The sequence below is a fragment of the Mobula birostris genome, chromosome 1, assembly GCF_030028105.1.
Source record: "Mobula birostris isolate sMobBir1 chromosome 1, sMobBir1.hap1, whole genome shotgun sequence".
Taxonomy (NCBI): domain Eukaryota; kingdom Metazoa; phylum Chordata; class Chondrichthyes; order Myliobatiformes; family Myliobatidae; genus Mobula; species Mobula birostris.
The window spans coordinates 108,311,606-108,328,363 of record NC_092370.1 but is presented as its reverse complement, the minus strand read 5'-3'; the positions used below and the strand labels follow the sequence as shown (position 1 = coordinate 108,328,363).

The 16,758-nt window shown below is 39.5% G+C and overlaps 1 protein-coding gene across 2 annotated transcripts in view; it reads right to left on the bottom strand.

Moving 5' to 3' along the window:
• Positions 1–16,758, bottom strand: part of LOC140202707 (corticotropin-releasing factor receptor 2) — a 166,607-nt gene that overhangs the window by 8,091 nt on the left and 141,758 nt on the right. For both annotated transcript variants that reach the window (XM_072267939.1, XM_072268031.1), the window contains exons 8-10: positions 16,505–16,577; positions 11,476–11,561; positions 49–184 (exon numbers count right to left, since the gene is read on the bottom strand). In XM_072267939.1, the coding sequence (XP_072124040.1) occupies positions 49–184; positions 11,476–11,561; positions 16,505–16,577 (295 nt within the window). The remainder of the gene's footprint in view (positions 1–48; positions 185–11,475; positions 11,562–16,504; positions 16,578–16,758) is intronic.

Here is a 16,758-nt window from a genome sequence, read left to right as displayed (position 1 = left end):
TTGAGGCTCAGGTTATGAGTTGTCAGACAATCTTACCGGATTACCCACCTGAAAGGACTGCAGGAATGAATTGAAGTAGAGGAAAGCAAAATGTGAGATGCCATCTTTGCTTGGATTGATGAAGAACAACATGTAGGTGATGCCAAGAAGGGGTAGCAGAACTAAAATTGCCTTCACTGCCTTCCTGCAGGACAGATGATGAAAGGAGAGAGAACCAGTTTTGTTAGTAAAATTGCAGGTGGAAATTATTAACCATCATGAAACATTTCCGTACAAGCTTTAGTTTGAACCAAACGAAGATGCACAAGACTGTTATTTATACTCTCTTGCTGCTGCAGTTCAGGTGTAAATGGCTCCTGTACCACACGCTCTGATTAAGGCAAGACAACAGATCCAAGCTCTCTGATTCTGTCTGCAGAAGAGAAGCAGCAGATTTTTCAGGGCAATTTTGGCATTTACCCACAAGACTGCTGACATACCCCCTCTAAAGATGAGCAATTTCATGCTTTTTACCCAGAATCAGTGACTTTGGTGATTAAGTTAGACTGAGCCTGTTGAATGCGATAGATCATATCAGACCCCTCTGCAGCATTAAGATGCATGCAATGGCGTCCCAGTACTGACTTCTCTTGCTAGACCATCCTTCAAAAGAAATTAAACCTTCTATTTTGGTGGAACAATTGTCATTTGACAGTAATAAGAAAAGTAACACAAGTGTCCAAAGTTCGCAAAGAGATGCAGATTAAATCATCTCCATTCTAATTGCAATAATATCTGACATTAATATTTGAATAGGCAAAATATTTGTACAATCACTTTTTGATCCATCGTTGCTTCCAGCCTTTTGTTTTTCTAATTGCTTATGCATCACAGTGCATTGTACTGCAACCCCTCCTCACTCACTATTCCACATATCATGGTGGTGACATAGGACTCCTGTAGAACAATGTGGCAAATTGTATGGGTTAGGTAGGAATGGTCACATACGCTACTACACTACAGGACATCTTATTCTATATTTTTCCTCATCTCCATAGCAACCTTTTATGCAGTTGGTCGATGACTGCTCGATGGACGAGTCTCACAACCTACCCTGCATAGAGCCTGACAAAGATGCATAATCATCCTACTTCCATGCAGCAGCAGTCAGGATCTGCATTTTTGTGGACCTGCCATCTTTTAAAGCTGTAGGACCATTGAGGTGTGAATTCAATAGCCCTAAACAAATTTTGCAATTTTTAAAGCGCTCCAATCTGGCAAGTATATTAAGTGTACCTAATTGAATAGGATTCATTTCAATTTTCAGGCAATCATTTCAAAACAGTGGCAACAGGAAAATAACATGAAACACTTGTTCTTTCCTCCTTGTTTTGCTGGGAATACATTGCATTCAGCCTGCCAATGTTCATTTGTTATATGCCGTGTCGTATGACGTAGCCATGACCATGATTGATCTTCGCAAATTTTTCTACAAAAGTGGCTTATCATTGCCTTCTTCTAGGCAGCGTCTCTACAAGACGGATGGCCTCAGCTATTATCAACACTCTTCAGAGATTGTCTGCCTGGTGTCAGTGGTGGCATAACCAGGACTTGTGATCTGCATCAGCTGCTCTCACAGCCACCAGCTCCCATGGCTTCTCGTGGCTGTAATTGGGGGTCTAAGTAGGTGACCTTGTCCAAGGGTGACCTGTAGTTTAGTGAAAGGAAGGAATGCCTAACACCTCCTTTGGTGGGGACGTTATCTCCTTCCTGCCACCCATCCAGCCAATGTATATATTTTTAAAACGCTAACACCTTTAATATTTCCATTTTAATTATATTTATCTCCTCTAATATCTCACTTAGTTTTTCTTAATTCCACTGCATGCATCATCCCCCTCCTTAGTAACACTGAATATTTATTAATGTACCTACGTCTTCTTCCTCCACACAATAAAACCCTAATAGAGCTCTGGTCTTTCCTTGCCACTTATGTAAGCACAAAACATCTTTCAGTTTGCTGTAATATCATTTACCAATTTTTATACCATCCCTTTGCTTCCCTAATTTCCTTTATAATTCCACCTCTGCATTTTCTGTAATTTTCTATCACTTTCCGCAGTATTGAGCTCCCTGTACGTCATTAATTTGCCCTTTTTACCTTTTATCAAGGGACTTCAGATTTGAGAGTTCCACGTTTTTCTTAGTGAGGCCATATTTAAAACACTTCATTATCTCCTCCTCGAATATCTCTCCCACTCTTCTGATGCTAATTTATTGTCAAGTGGCCACTTCAGTTCCACTTTTGCCAAATCACATCTCAGCTCATCAAAATTGGCCTCTTTCCAATTGGCATCTTCAGATCTTTGTCTTTATTTTTGTTCATTTCAACAGCAATACTGTACCTCATCTAAATTATACTCATTTCCAGCAAAATGTTCTCCAACTTATATCCTGTCAAGTTTAATTTGCTAAAACTTCCACAAAATTGTCCTCTCTCTTGTTGAACATGTAAGATACTTGGTTAAAACAATATGTTTCTTGTAGGTATCTGAAAAATATCCACTGCTTATCCTTTCCGTAATGATTCAATGCCAGGTAACATCAGTGCAGTTGAATTCTCTCAGGTACTGCAGCAGAGCATTGGGTTATACTTTGTGAATGTCATACAGTAGCACCTGAACCCGTAACATTTTAACTTTGGGTATAAGTGTTACCATTATAGAATCTTTCACAGTACATTACATTGGTGAAAAAAAGTTAACTGGATTAAGCCCATGATGGATGAGTCACGATTTGGAAGACATTTGAAAGAGACGATAGAGGTAGCACGATCACATGATTTCCGATAGAACATTGAGCTGAAACCCAAACTGTGGCCCATGAAAGAAGATATAAAAACAGAAAACTTCAGAAACACTCTACAAATATCTAAGTAACTAACTTGTTTTCTCTTTTCAAATATGCTGCCTGGCCTGTTCAGTGTTTCTTGTATTATATGTTTTAATTTCAGGTTTTCAGCATCTACTGTTTACTTGGGGAATGAATAGAAACTTACATTCAAGCAGCAGAGTTTGAGAAGGTATCTTATGTAAAGCAGAAAGAAAAATCAATGTTCAAAGTAACTTCATTATCAAAGTACATATATGTCACCATATACAACTCTGAGATTCATTTTCCTCTGGGCGTACTCAGTATAACCAAGAAATATAATAGAATCAATGAAAGACTGCACCCAACAGGAAGGACAAGCAACTAATGATTAACTAATTGTCAACAGGTTTGAAAATATATACAATGATCTTGAGGTTGATTATGAGCCAGGAGAGACTCAGTGTGAGGAGTCAGACAGTACTGTTCTGACTGAAGGGTGAAAGAGAAAATTCAGAATTTTTGAATTCCAGAAATCAATTCCTGGTGCACTCAAAGACTGCATATTTTTTTCTGCTAAAAGAGAGAGAGATACAAGCAGTCTCCAAATGAAATAAAAGTCTGAATGACTGAGGAGACTTTGGGGATAAAGTCTGGGGGATATTGCATGATGTGCATCTCAGCAGATTTAATCTAACTAGGCTACTACGGATACCTTTAGAAAGCGTTCTCACAATATCAGCTTCAATATAAAGCCCATCTCTTGCTGCCCCATTGCAAAGTGGGGCTTAAAGAAACAATAATGCCATATGGAAATCAGCCACTGGCTGTCTGCCTTCTCCAATGAGGAGTTAGGTTATGAAAAATCAAACAGAAGTGCAGATGGGAATTAAAAAAAAAGAGAAAAGAGAATCAGGATTAAGACTTCAGGTCCAATATATGTTCTTAGTTGAGTTGGCACAGTTTATTGCAATACCATTCTAAATATGGCTCCATGTAATAAGGTTATGACTCCCATGTTCCTTTTTACTGGGAATCATGACTATTATAGTGTATCTCAATGCAAAACCGGGCATTCTGCAGATCAAAGCAGATCTGTTTTTTTTTCTCTCCTGATGAAGTAAATAGTCCAAACTTGCTCTTTTCAAATGGTTCTCCATTCATTTTGAAACACTTTAGGCATTTCCCTACAGCACCATGCCAAGGCAGGGAATCACATTCCGTCTGTGAAACATGGCCAGAATGAACTTGCAGTTTCTCTACATCCACATATGGGTAGTACATTGGTGTGACAGGAGAACTGTAAGGGCAGTTGAGGTTATGTTTTAATGGGCATGTGAGAGAAAAGATTACAGCGGAATAAGTAGAGGAATGAGAATGACAAGAATGCTCTAAGGACCTGTGTAGACTTGATGGAACAAATAACAACTTTCAATGGAAAGTGCTGGCTGAAAATTTGATTTTGATCTCCTATCTCAGTGACTAGAGAATCACAGGGGAAGGATTACTAAATATGTCACCAAGACAGTTCAAGTCCACTTTGTTATCTCTTTTGAAAAAAAAATTGCATGGGTGTTAGGAGAAACTATTAAACTTAGTTTGCATAGAAAATAAAAAATATGAGAAGTAAGCTCATTTTAAATAAAATTAATTGTGTGCTATTTGAATGTTAAATGGATTGGCAATACTTGAGGAGCTCAAAGGTAGAAAGTATATCTTTTTCAGTTCAAATCACTCCCCTAAACCATTTAATGTCCGTGTAATGATAGAGATCACAATATCCAATTTGTAAGTTTTCACAAAAGTTAAAAATTTCAGCACCTAATTCTAAACAGTGACATTTAAATTATGAATGTCACTCAGCTTTTGACTTTGCTCAGTCAGTTGCAGACCAGCATGTGTTAAATCTGACACTATTAAACTCATGAATATTTTTCATTAAAGTTAATCTGCTGAGTACTGAATATGAATTGCAGTTCTGACATTACGTGCATGTTTTCTATAAACTGAAGATGTAAGTGTCTCATACCCATCACAACTAAAAAAAGGAGGTCAAAGTCAGGTCAATGTATGCATACGATGTTCCAAAGAAAGGAATGGTTCGAAATCCCCAATAACATTTCTCGTGATCATTGCCAGCACTGCTAAAGTTGGTATTTATTGCTGATCCCACAATGCTCAATAACAGATTTTATCGCTACAAAAAGCAAAATGCTACAGATGTTAAGGGAACTCAACATTGTTTTATTTCTCCATAATGTCTGACCTGTGAGGTATTTCCAACAATGTTGGTAATAGTTTCACTGAAGAGCATCAATGTCATTAACATTCAAGATACTTCATTCTAAGTTATCAAATTGAAGTTGACATTGAATCCCAAAAGACACCACAATAGCAAATGACCTAATGTTGTGTGTTAAGGAGGCTTGGAAAAGTAGAGAGGTAGAGTAGCAAACAGATTAAGTGAAAGGACTTCAGGAGAAAGTTGGCTGCCATTGTTGAAACCAATTGAAACCTAGAAGGGCAGCTGCCTTCAATTAGTTTGACATATCGTAGGCCAAGGGGCCTGGTGCTGCGCTGTTCCATAGTTTACCTCAGAGGTCTGCAGGACTGGAGGAGATTAAACAAGGCCTGGGCCATGGATGAAATGAAAGCAAAAATAAAAACTTTAAATTCAGGACTTTGCTTAATTGTGGGCCTAATGTGGATCAGTAGCAGGTGGGTTAATAGGATTTGGTTAGAGGTTTTGATGACTTCAAGTTTAAGGAGGTTAGAATAAAGGAAGTTAGAAGTGTACTGGCATAGTATGCCTACGGGATATTATGCCAATACACCTCTCAATATCTCAATTTACCTGCTGCTGTGAGTCAATATAATTCTCAGCAGCAGGAAAATTATAAGACCATAGGACATAGGAGCAGAATGAGGACATTCAGCCCTTTGAGTCTGCTCCACCATTCTATCATGGCTGATCTGTTATCCCTCTCAGCCCCATTGTCCTACCTTCTCCCTTACCCTTTGACATCCTAACTAATCAAGAAGCTATTAGCCTCTGCTTTAAATATATTGAACAAATGGGCTCCACAGTGTCTGTGGCAATGAATTCCATAGATTCACCATCCTCTGGCTAAAGGAATTCCTCCTCATCTCTGTTCTAAATGGGTGTCCCTCTATTCTGAAACTGTGCCCTCTGATCCTAGACTCCCCCACTATAGGAAACATCCTCTCCATATCCACAATATATAGGCCTTTCGATATGCGATAAGTTTCAATGTAATCGTCCTCATTCTTCTAAATTGCAGTAAGTACAGGCCCAGAGCCATCAAATGCTCCTCATACGTCACCCATTTCATTCCCCAAATTATTCTTATGCAACTCCTCTGGACCCTCTCCAATGCCTGTGTATCTTTTCTTAGTTAAGAGGCCCAAAACCGCTAACAATTCTGCAAGTGTGGACTGACCAATGCTTTATAAAGGCTCAGCATTACATCCTTGCTTTTATAATCTAGTCATCTTGAAATTAATGCTAAAATTGTATTTACCACTGACTCTATTTGCAAGTTACCCTTTAGGGGATCCTGCACAAGGACTCCCAAGTCCATTTGCACCTTGATTTCTGAATTTGCTCCCTATTTAGAAAACAGTCTATGCCTTTATTTCTTCTATCACAGTGCTTCACCATGCACTTCCCTACACTATATTCCATTTGACACTTTGCCCATTCTCCCAACATTATCTAAGTCCTACGGCAGACTCCCTGTTTCCTCAACATTACCTGCCCCTCCACCTATTTTCATATCATTCGCTGACTTGGCCACAAAGCCATCAATTCCATCATCCAAATCATTGATATATAACGTGAAAAGAAGTGGTCCCAACACCGACCCCTAGAGAATGCCACTAGTTACCAGTAGCCAACCAGGAACGGACCAATTTATTCCTATTCTTTGCCTCCTGCCAGTTAGCCAATCTTTAATCCATGCTAATATCTTTCCTATAATACTACAGACTCTTATCTTGTTAGGTAGCCTCATGTGTGATATTTTGTCAAAGGCCTCTTGAAAATCCAAGTAAACAACATTCACTGACTCTCCCTTGTCTATCCTGCCTGTTATCCTCGAAGATTTCCAACAAATCTATCAGGCAAGATTTCCCCTTAAGGAAACTTTGCTGATTTTGGCTTATTAGGGCTGTGTGCTGAGCCCATTGCTCTGCACATTGCTTACACATGACAGCATGGCCAAACACCTGAGTAATCATATTGTCAAGTTCGCTGATGACATAACAGTGGTGGGGCTCATCACCAACAAAGATGAGATGGCCTATAGCAAGGAGATGGATGAGCTTGAAGCATTCTGCCAGGCAAATAACCTCTTCCTCACTGTGAATAAGACAAAGAAGATGGCCTTCAGCTTCAGGAGAACTTGCACCACTCACACTCCTCTTTACATTGGTGGCACAGCAGTGGAATCTGCAAGTAGTTTCAAACTCCTGCGAGTGCACACCTCAGGCAACCTCTCATGGTCCCAGAACACATTCTACACAATTGGGAAAGCTGACCAACACCTCTACTTTTTGAAAAGGCTTAAGACTTGGCACATATATTTTCACACCAGCAAGCAAGTTGCTGTAACAAGGCCAAAAACATCTTGAAGGATCTCACCCACTCTTCTCAAAGACTGCTTGTCCCACTCCCATTAGGGAGGAGGCTATGTAACATCTACACCAAGACCAGCAGACTCAAAAACAGTTACTTTCCCCAAGCAGAAGGGCTGATCAACATCTCCACCCACTAACCCACCTTTCCACACCGCTGACCACCACTACTTTATCATTTCCTGTCAATCACCTTAGGTACTGACACTCCTGCACCTAATAGCACTTTATTGATATACAGTCAATCTGTGTATACAATATACCTTATGGATTTATATTTATTGTATTTTTTTATAATATTATTGATTTCTTGATTTTATTGTGTTTGTTTTGTGCCGTATCTTATCTGGAGTAACAATTATTTCGTTCTCCCTTACAATTGTGTGTCGGAAATGACATTAAACGATCTTGAATTTTGCATCTTTTATCATGTTCCTTCAAGCACCCTGAAACCTCACCCTTAATAACGGACTCCAGCATGTTCACAACCACTAAAGTCAGGCTAACTTCATCTCTTCTGCCTCCCTCCCTTTTTAAAGAGTGGAGTAGCACTGGAAATTTTTCAAACCTCCAGACCAATTCTGGAAACTCATGATTTTTGAAAGATCATTACTAATGCCTCAACAATCTCTTCAGCTACGTCTTTTCGAACCCTGGGATGTAGTCCATCTGGTCCAGGTGACTTACCTACCTTCAGACCTTTCAGCTTTCCAAGCACCTTCTCCTTAATAATAGCAACTACACTCAATTCTGTCCCTTGACACTCTCAAATTTCTGGCATACAGCATATGCCTTTCACAGTGAACAGTAATGCAAAATTCTTATTAAGTTTGCCTGCCATTTCTTTGTCCCCCATTACCACCTCTCCAGTATCATTTTCCAGTAGTCCAATATCAACTCTCATCTCCCTTTTACTCTTTATAGATCTGAAAACTTTTGGTATCTTTTTTTATACTATTACTTAGCTTACCTTCATATTTCATTTCTTCTCTCCTTATGGCTTTTTTAGTTGCCTTCTGTTGGTTTTTAAAAGTCTCCCAATCCTCTAACTCCCCACTAATTTTTTGCTACATTATATGCCCTCTCTTTTGCTTTTATATTTTCTTTGATTTCTCTTGTTAGCAGCAGCTGTGTCATCTTTCCTTTAGAATACTTCTACATCTTTGGGACGCATGTATTCTGTGTCTTCCAAATTGCTCCCAGAAACTCTAGCTATTGTTGTCCTGCCATCATCCCTGATGGTGTCCCATTGCAATCAACTTTGGTCAGCTCCTCTCCCATGTCTCTGTAATTCCCTTTACTCCACTGTCCTACTGATGCATCTGATTTTAGCTTCTCCCTCTCAAACTGCAGGGTGAAATATATCATATTATGGTTACTGCATCCTAAGAGTATCTTTACCATAAGCTATCTAATCAAATCTGGGTCATTACATAACACTCAATCCAGAATAGCCTTTCTCCTTATAGGCTCAACCACAAGCTGCTCTAAAAAGCCAACTCATAGCTATTCTACAAACTTCATCTCTTGGGATCTAGCACCAGCTTGATTTTCCCAATCTACCAGTGTATTGAAATCCCCCATTGGCATTGTGACATTTCCCTTGTTACATACCTTTTCTGCCTCATTGTAATTTGTAGCCCACATACTGATTACTGTTCGGAGGCCTGTATATAACTCCCATCAGGGTCTTTTTACCCTGAAAATTTTTAACTCTACCCACAAGGATGTTTCATCTTCTGATCCTATATCAGATCTTTCTAAGTTTTTGATTTAATTTTTTACCTACAGAGCCACCCCATCTCCTCTGCCTACCTGTACCCCTGATACCTTGTGTACCTTTGGATGTTAAGCTCACAACTATGATGTTCTTTCAGCCACAACTCAGTGATGCCCACGATGTCATACCTGCCGGTCTCTAACTGTGCTACTAAAGCATCTACCTTATCCTGTACACTTCAGTCCTGTATTCATCATCCTTTTTTGATGTGTAGCATGGTCTTTGCTCCCAAGTAACACATAAGCTCATCCCACTGACTGCAATTTTGTCCTATTATCTGCCTGTCCTTCCTCACAGACTCACTACACACTGTATCTACTGTACTTGAATACCAACTGTCCTGTCCTCACTCCGGTTCCCTTCCCCCGGCCAAATTAGTTTAAACCCTCCCCAAGAGCTCTAGCAAATCTGCCTGCAAGGATATTGGTCTCCCTCAGGTTCAGGTATAAACCATCCTTTTTGTACCGATCACATCTTCTCCAGAAGAGATCCCAGTGATCCAGAAATCGGAAAACCTGCCCCTGTACCAATTCCTCAGCCACACATTCATTTGCCAAATCATCGTATTCTTACCCTCACTGGCACATGGCACAGGCAGCAATCTGAAGATTACTACCCTGGAGTTCCTGTTTTCCAGCTTTAAACCTAATTTGCTATAAACGGAGATACTTGATTCATCTTAATCCACCAAGAGGTAACCCAACCTTTACGATGAACAGCACAAAATAATCCTTTACCTGACATATGACAAGAAAACCTATGGCTGGACACGTCACATGGATAGGCTGCTTTTTTGAAGCTTTGATTGGAAAATAGAACTTCACAAAGTAACCACACCTTGAACATTTAATTATATTGTACACTTGATGGCATTATAAAGCTGGATTTTCAGAAGGACAGATACATGTCTGTTTTAATGGCTAATGTACATAAGAACATAAGAAATAGGAGCGGGAGTCGGCCATCAAGCCTGCCCCGCCATTCAATAAGATCATAGCTGATCTGTCCGTAAACTCAGCTCCATCTACCTGTCTTTTCCCCATAACCCTTAATTCCCCTACTATGTAAAAATTTATCTACCTGTATCTTAAATATATTTAGCAAAGAAGCCTCAACTGCTTCCCTGGTCAGAGAATTGCACAGAATCACCACTCCCTGGGAAAAACAGTTTCTCCTCGTCTCTGTCCTAAGTCTTCTCCCCTGAAGCTTGGGACAATGTTCCCTAGTTCTAGTTTCACCTACCAATGGAAACAACTTTCCTACACCTACCTTGTCTATCACTTTCAAAATTTTGTATATTTCTATAAGATCCCCTCTCATTCTTCTGAATTCCAGAGAGTATAGTCCCAGGTGACTCAATCTCTCCTCATAAGTTACCCCTTCATCTCTGGAATCAATCTGGTGAACCTCCTCTGTACTGCCTCCAAAGCCAGTATATCCTTCCTCAAGTATGGAAACCAGAACTGCACACAGCACTCCAGGTGCGGTCTCACCAGTAGTACCCTGTATAGTTGCAGCATGACCTCCCTGCTCTTGAATTCAATCCCTCTAGCAATGAAGGCCAACATTCCATTTGCCTTCTTAATAACCTGTTGTACCTGCAAGCCAACATTTTACAATTCATGCACAAGCACTCCCAAGTCCCTCTGCACAACAGCATGCTGCAATCTTTCACCATTTAAATAATAATCTGCTCTTCTATTATTCCTTCCAAAGTGGATGATCTTGCCTTTACCAACGCTGTATTCTATCTGCCAGACCTTGGCCCACTCACTTAACCTATCTATATCCCTCTGCAGACCCTCCACATCCTCTGTACAATTTGCTTTTCCACTTAGTTTAGTGTCATCAGCAAATTTTGCTAAGCTACACAAAGTAGACACCATATCTAATGCTTTATTTCAGTTTGTTTAAACATTTCATACACTCCAAATCACAAGCAATAACTTTACAAGGACAGATTGACTGGAACATTTATTAAATGTCTTGAGAAAGGAAGCATCACGTATAGATATGATGGATTATGAGAGCTAGAAATAAAAAAAAAATCAGCTTCAGCAGAGATCGCCACGATTTTTACTTTTATTAGTACATACAAATTGCGATTCTAATTATTAATGATTCATTTTGTCATCACAAAATGACTTTAAGCTCAGCACCTGCATGATGGATGGTTTGTATTCAATTACCTATACTGCATTGTCTCAGATGTCGTTGATGCCCTCAGTTTTGTCATCAGGATCCTCACAATGTTGAAGAGAAAGATAAAGTTAACCTGTTCAAACAAAAGCAAAGGGCATAAGTACAGTTTAAGCTGAAAAGAACTTAAGACCTTGTTTTTTCGGAATGTAAATTATAGTACCTGAAAAATACCTTCTTTGCAATTCCTTTCTTTTTGCATTATAAAATTCACTTATCATAATCATCCCAAAATTCTTCACTAGTAAATCTAGTGGTAATATTGCATGAGGAAAATGTGTTGGTCTGGCTTTATAAAAAACGAAGTAAATAATCAGCTGTGGTTGCATTATGACAAACAATACTGAATTTCAGCTCACCTACTTTACATATAGTGTTGAGAAAAGTAGCGAGAGGCGATGGTAGGTAGTGTTCATCATAAGCAATTAGAGTCTTGTGGAACTGGGAGAATTACCCCAGGTTGAATATCTAAAGCTATTTTATTCTTTTACTTGTTGTTATGATGCCTGCCATTTTGGGAAAGTAAAATTCCTTGAAACCTGCAAAATCAGCTAACTTAATGTCAAGCTTCTGGTGATTTTGTAAAGATGTCATAAGTGTGCTCCTGTAGGAGCATGCCTAGTCAGTAGCATTGGAAGTGCTAAATATTATTAAATATTAACTCAGAGGCTGTGTACAAGAAAGGCCAGAGCCACTTCTATTTCTTGAGAAGACTGAGGTCTTTTGGAGTTTGCAGGCCTCTCCTTCACATGTTCTACTAGTCTGCTGTTGTCAGTACAATCTTCTATGCAGTGATGTTCTGGGTCAATGGCACCAACATGGGTGATACCAATAAGCTCAATAAACTGATTAGAAAGGCTGACTCTGTTATAGTAGTCAAACTGGAGGCTGTGGTAGAACAAAGGACCCTACGGAAAATCCTGGCAATTCTGGATAATGTTTCTCACCTGCTGCATGCCACCTTGGCTGAACAGAGGAGCACTTTTAGTAATAGTCTAAGACAACTGCGCTGGTCTAAAGAGCACTATATGAGGTCATTCTTACCCTCGGCCATTAGGTTCTATAATGAGTCAACCTATAGTCAGGGAACTGACGACCCCCTCCGTTAGACTGTTTGAGGTAACTTATTTTTTATTCTTCTTTACTTCTCTTCTAATATTTGTATATTTGTACGTCTGTGCACTTGTAATGCTACTGTGACACTGTAATTTCCTTTGGGATCAACAATGTATCTATCTGTCTATATCTGACGTGAAGTCTATTTGGCTGTCAACAGATCTCTATAATGTCCTATGATGGCAAAGATATAAGTGAGGCCATAAACTTGCTTTGAGTTTATCTATTAACTCAGTCGCAATGACAATAGGATCCCCCTCATTTTTATGTTTCCATAATTTCTTTTCTCCCTCCCTGGGTGCAGCAGGCTCCATCCTGCCGGTAAAAGCTCTGACCCTGCAAAATCGATCCAGATCAGGATTGTGAATAGCTGTTCTGCCTCAACCCTTCTGTGGTGGGACAGGTAAAGCTAAAGCCTAGAAACTAAAACCTGGGATTACTGGTTTGTACTACTTTACTGAGTGTGACATTTAAAATCCTATATTGTACTGTTATGCAATTCTTTCACTAGGAAGTTAATTCTCACTGTTGATTTTCTAACATTAGTAACCACCGCAAGCAGTCTGTTCATTCTTATTATTAATACATTAATAGGTGAGAGCTTCACTGCCTGTGCTCCAGGTTACTGGGTGAAATATTGAACTATGGCTACAGCTCCTTTCCTATGTCACAACACAGTGTCTTCTTCACTGTCTCAACCATGGCTTAACCAACATCAAGTTTCAAATTATTAGATGACTTATTCTCAAATTTAGTGATACATTTGCCTATATTTCAACATCATAATGTTTTAAAAATGCTTCATTAATGGCATTACATTCAAGGACAAGTCAACAAGCCCAGAAATGGCTAATTTTCCATTGCCACAATATCAATGGCCCCTGGCAGCATAGTCCCAGCATTTTTTTCCGCTGTGTGTCAGTTCCCAGTACTTCACTATAAGACACAGACAACCAACCAAAGCAACTAAAACAACACTGGCAGGCGGTGAAACCCCACCCCCAACCCAGGTTCATTGGCTGCCAGTGTCACCAGGACCTTTGAATGTGCATAAAGCTCCCTGAAATTTATAAAAATTCATTAATGTCTGGGGCATGTAAGAAGTTTAAATATTGTTAATAGCTAAAAGTATTGATTTGTTTATACTTAAACGTATATTTACACATTGAAATCTCCTAAGGCTCTCCATTGTACGAGGTTGACCATGGATGATGTGTCCCAGATGTCTACATGATACGCAAGCCAGGACAGTATGATATGGAGAGTAAGCTGTTGCCCAAGCGGCAGGCTCCCTCTCTCCACACAGCTGATGAATCCAAAGGAACGGCAGAGACCAATATAGCTAGTGTTGCCGGTCAGTGTTGAGCTCAATGCAGGACTGCCTTAGGATATTTTCCTCGGTGTTTACTCCCAATGCTTTCCCCATGACTGAGTATAACCGCAAGTCAGCAGAGGCTTACGATCAGAGTCTACCTTCTCCTAGATGAACTGCCAACACAGCAGACGGGCCCCATTTGCTTGAAGCGACTGGTTGTAAGGTGCCAGTAACTTGCCTTTGCCGCTTCTCCTGTCAGTAGAAACAGTTCAATGGGACTGGTAGCTAAGCCACACGTGAAGGCCAGGAGCTGGACCTGGTTGTCAGAGGCTATTTGAGATGCATGCCATTGGCCCCACTACCTCCCCCAGCTGTGACAACATTAAGGGACTATGTTTAAACAAATTAAACAAATATTTAAACATAATTCTTCACTTCACTTTTGTGATTTGAGTGCCCTCCAATAATGTGACTGGGATTGCTGTATCTGTAATGGGTTTAACCTGGCACATCTAACATAAAACACAGAACAGTACAGCACAGTGCAGGCCCTTTGAACCATAATGTACTGCCAACCTTTTAACCTACTCCAAGATCAATCTAACCCTTTCCTCCCACAAAGCCCAACATCTTTCTTTTATCCATGTGCCTAAGAGTCTCTTAAATGTTCCTAATGTATTTACCTCAACCACTACCCCTGGCAGCATGGCACATGCACCCACCACTCTCTGTGTAAAAGTCACATTAAAATTATGCCTCCTTATGTTAGGCAATTCTGCCCTGGAGAAAAAAGTCATTGGCTGTCCACTCTATCTATCTGTGCCTCTTATCACTTGTACATTTCTAATCAATTCATCTCACATCCTCCATCACACCAAAGAGAAAAAAAAACCTAGCTCACTCAAAATTACGCTAATAAAATATGCTTTCAAATCCAGGCTACATCCTGATAAATGGGCAGATTTGAGCAGATTATCTGAGCTGCAAGCTGGGAGGCCTATAGAAGATCTGGTGACCCATAAGGAACCCTCCAGAGCAGCACAGCAGCAGCCTCAGACTTTGTGAAATATGCTACCAAGGACTTAGATTAACAGCAGCCCAGATAAACTGGGTCCAGCTGAGGTCCAGCAGTAGAGTTGCTACTGGTGTGGGAGATCTCTCCCAATAAGTTCCCTCCTGCTGTTAGGGCTAGATTGATGTTCCTTAGGAACTTGTACATTTATATAAGGTTTCCTGGTGGTGCTCTTTTGGTCTCAGTTTCCAGCTTGGTTTCTGGTCCCCATTTGCCAGCTGCAGTTTAGTAAGCCATTGTGGACTTGCATCCACTCAGTGAATTATAAGTAGTATTAGTTGAAGTCCAAGCAAATTGCTCCCTGTTCATTTTATGTCATTTATGCAGACGAACACAGTATTTCTGATGCTGGAAAAAGGGGATTTTACTTAAAAGTTACGTTATCGCTGCATCTATTGAATGCACTCTTGTACAAATTAACCGATAAATGAAAACAGTTTCATAAATGTGTCATCACAATGTCATTCACAATTTCCCTCAATTGCTAGTTATCCATACACTCAACAACCACAGACCAAAGCTCTAAAAGCTCTAACTTATATGTTTCCTTCTCTGCCTCGTTCTTGCAATCAGTTCCAAAACTGTTTTTTTCAGTCAGATCTGAGGTCTAATGCCAGGAGGTGACTAGGTGTCAAATTTGTTTGAGAATATCTTTAAAAATATACTTTGAGTTGACAAGTCAGTAACTTAAAATAAAATTTTGTCAAATTAAATATATTTTACATGTTAAAGCAAATGTGGTTTTTGCTATTCATGTCTCAATTCAGACTCAATGATTTCTGTAAATCATTTTCTAGGGTTAATAGATAGTTTTATTGTTTTATGGTCTCCAAAAACTAACTAATGAAGTAGGGAACTTTCTTCAAAAATTATACTGGAATCACAAAAAATTTTATCTACCATCATGTACAAAAAAGACAGAAAAATGAGGTCTCTTGCCATTTAAATCAAAGTGCATTGCAGTTCAGATGAGAAACACTGAGTTTTACCTCATCAGGTTATCAGTTGATCATCGTTCAATACCTCAATGGCCAATATCAATCAGTGCATGCCAGTACTTCAACAAATCAACTCCATCATTTTAAGTCCATGGTCTGACATAAAGCACAGATTGTCATTTTGTTCCATTCCATTAACTCAATGTTTGTCTATTCTACCTTTTTTACTACTGCAATAAATTACATTGAAAAATTAACTTCATGTTGGGCAAGAATCTTAGCTGACTCTTGAATACAGCATTGGAAGATGAACACTTTTATGCATGAAATTGTGCAACACCAAGAAACTTGCAGCCAAAGCAAGACATTCACTGTTCCACTGTATTAACACCCTATCAATGCATTCTTTGCAGAACCTCTATGCAGTTGTTACTGCGAAAAGTCAATCAGAATTCATTTGTGTTAAAAACCAAAGATAAATCTCGTGGAATAGACAAGTGATTTATCTTTGCAGGGGGATGATACCCCTAATTGACCATAATTCAATTAAATCAGCACCACTGCATTCACATACTTACCAGCAGTACCAGTACCACTGGGCCTTGAACAATGTAGTCCATATGATGCCCTGCTGCTGTTCCAATCCAACATCTATAAACATAAAGACTCATGTAAATTGCCATTGGCCTTGTTCCAACACAATCCTCTGCTGACAGACTGAGTTATTTAGATGAGTTACTGCAGCAATATACTATAAAATAACACAAAGCTGAAGGTAATGGCAGGAAAAGTGGGAGGAGGGTGCTAATTACAATGACTACTGTAAATTATG